At 39.9% G+C, this 2982-nt stretch overlaps 1 protein-coding gene across 1 annotated transcript in view; it reads left to right on the plus strand.

Moving 5' to 3' along the window:
• Positions 1-397: 397 nt before the first annotated feature.
• The window catches only part of Sspn (sarcospan), a 45766-nt gene continuing 43181 nt past the window's right edge, over positions 398-2982 (plus strand). The window contains exon 1 of the mRNA XM_033765942.1: positions 398-430. Within this exon, the coding sequence (XP_033621833.1) occupies positions 398-430 (33 nt within the window). The remainder of the gene's footprint in view (positions 431-2982) is intronic.

Here is a 2982-nt window from a genome sequence, read left to right on the forward strand (position 1 = left end):
CTGACAGGGACCTGTAAGCGAACCTGGTGAGCTGCTGTGTTCTGCTGGAGGACCTAGGACAGAGGACAGCACAGTGCAACTTGGAAGTAGAAAATCAAGAGCTGCCTGTTAAAACACCAGATTTTAGACATAGAAATACATGTTGAACCTTTCAGAGTAGTCACCTTGGAAGGCATTTCCCTTATGCACGGTTTCTGTCCCTGTAATTAGTTTTAATTTTTTATGAAAACTGCTTCTAAACCCGGTGTGACACATTATTTTTAATATTCTCCGTGGAAACTAATAGTGTTCTTGATTTAACATTGGGAGCAGCAGTGGGTCTGGTGTCTGGGGATGAGAAGAGCTGGAGGCAGAGGAAGAGTTCAGCCTGGAGATGCTAACCTGGAGTTGAGGCCGCATGGTCATCTACAGTAGTGGGATCGTGGGCAAGGTGAGTAACTGAGCTAAGCCAGCCTGGAGCAGACTCTTCCTTCATCCCTTCATTCCTTCCTCCAGTGGACAGACACTTTACCAGACCTGTACATGGATGTGGGTGCTGGGAGTTGAAGGGTGAATTCATTACCTCTGATGCTACATTTCTGTCCTTGATTGATGATCAATCTTCAAAAACAAACAAACAAACAAACAAACAACAGGCTCAGCATGCACTAGGATTGGTTAATAAGGATGATGATGTTGGTGATGCTTAAGTTACTTTTGTTTGGTACCAGGGCTCTAACTTGGGTCTTTGCACCTCGAAGGCAGGCACCACTGAGCTAAATCCCTGACCCCCTTAAATTATCTTTGATGAAAGTTCCCAAAACTATATTCCAAAGGATTTTGAGAAACTATAATTTCAGTAAGTAAAGTTTTAACTTCTTTAAGTTAATATAGATGAAGAAGCAGACTCATTTCAGATGCATTAGTTTGGTACCTGGACTGATTTTTCTTTTATTCTTCCCACCTACTTCCTTCCTTCCTTTTGTCCTCCTTTCCTTTCTCCTCTTCTTTGTTTTTTAAAAATTTCAAACACTGGCTTGCAGTCCCAGCCATGCATCAAAATCATCAATGGGGCTCTGACGGTAAGACACTGCCTGCCAGCCTCCTTCCTAATTAGAATCTCAAGAGAAAGGTTTGGCCTCTAGGCCTTTAAAGAGCCTCCTGGGTGATTCTGGCACACAGCCAGGGATAAGAAACAACCTTATTATAACTTCTTGTACTTTTGAAACTTTCTACTTTTATCTTAACATATTATAGCTATTTGGTCTCATAAAAGTTTAAAAAAAAATATTAGTGGCATCTTACTATAATTGAAACTAAATTCTGTTAATAAATAAAAATCAGATCCAGAGAGAATTTCTCCATCTACAAATAGTATATTTTTTGTAGCTGAGCATCCATTGTGGGCCTAACTCTGCCGTGTAGGTGACTATAAAAGAAATTCAAAACTCGGTCTCCACCCTTAATGACCAATGTTAGAAATAGGGGAGGATATTAATAGAATTGTGAAAAGGGCATGCACAATACTCAGGGCCATAGGAAACCGCAGCTATCTTTTCTTGTGAGTCTCCAGAGGGTTGTGTATGTACGGAAGGCTGCAAGTATCTAGGTGGACTTTGATGCCAAACACCATTGTGGATTGCAGTATGAGTCTCAGCTGGATCATAAAGCCTAACCCAGACATCCAGGTTGAGCTGCGTCACAACTCCTAATCCTCACCCCAAATCATACCGTGCTTTAGATGGCCACAAGGAAATGAGGAAACTGGAAAAAAGGAAGCTGTCAGCAAATAAAAACATCAGGGCCTGGGGTCTTCTAAGGAAATGGCTCCTGACTCAGCCTACTATCTTTGTTTATGAGTCAAAACTTGGGCAGAGAAAGAGCCAGCAAACATGCTTCACTGTACCACTGGCCTCTGGGAGTCTGACAGCACACAGAAACTTCTGAGGGGTAATGGTCAGCATGTGAAGCCGAAAATGGGAAAGTTACTGCTCCAAAGGCTGCAAAAGAGGATCTGAAGTCAGTGAGGTGCACATTTTCTAAGTACTGTGCGTATTTATAAATTGGAGTTATGATTTCATTTTATTCTAAAAGCCTGTTTTCTGCGATTCATCCCCTCATCCTCCTTATAGCTAGCTGCAGTCCCTAACACACAGTAACAAAGAATGTCTTATAAGTAAATGAAGACTGTCCTGTAAAAGATAGAATATTAGACTATATAGATAATAATGTGTGATAGATAAATGCTGTAGGAGTTTAAGAAACAAAGTGTTCAGTGACCTGGAGAGTTAGAAAAACCTTTGTAGAGAAGGGAGGTGTGGGGTAGAACCTTCCCCTTCCCTGATAAAATCTCTGTTGACACAGAAGGTACCTGGCCTGTGACCAGTACTGCAGCCTCTTGGAGTTCCTGCAACAAGTCACAAATCAGCTGTCACTTTGAAAGTTGGCAAAAGTTGGAAATCTGTTCAAAGACCATCTGTAGTCACTGAGTGGCATAATTACTTTCTCTTTTTTGTTGAACATTCACAGTGGAAAGACTATAATAGAAAAGGGTAGACAAATGGAAGTATTTTATCTCCTAGAGAGGAAGGGAGTAGAACAACAACACACAGAAAAAGCAAGCTGGGGATTTAGCTCAGTGGTTCCACTGACTGCCTCTCAAGTGCAAGGACCAGAGTTCGATCCCTGGTACCAAAAAAAAAAAGGGGGAAGTGAATTTCTTTTGAAAACTAAGGGTAGTTCTGCTGTATTCTGTTTTTATATCATACAGTAAAATGCCCATGAGAGGATAGCAAAGACATAGAAGGAGATAAAAATTCATGTGAACATACTGTATATGTATAAATGTGAATGCAAGAGTGCCAGAAATATGCATTATATACATTTGAAATTTATATTCACAAATGTTAAATATATTAAAATATTTAAAATTAGCTTAACATATTTAATACGTAATATAATACATTGTATTTGATATATGAATATATTGTGTGCAGTATATAT

The sequence above is a fragment of the Fukomys damarensis genome, unplaced genomic scaffold (genome assembly GCF_012274545.1).
Source record: "Fukomys damarensis isolate Sample0158 unplaced genomic scaffold, DMR_v1.0_HiC HiC_scaffold_19, whole genome shotgun sequence".
NCBI lineage: Eukaryota > Metazoa > Chordata > Mammalia > Rodentia > Bathyergidae > Fukomys > Fukomys damarensis.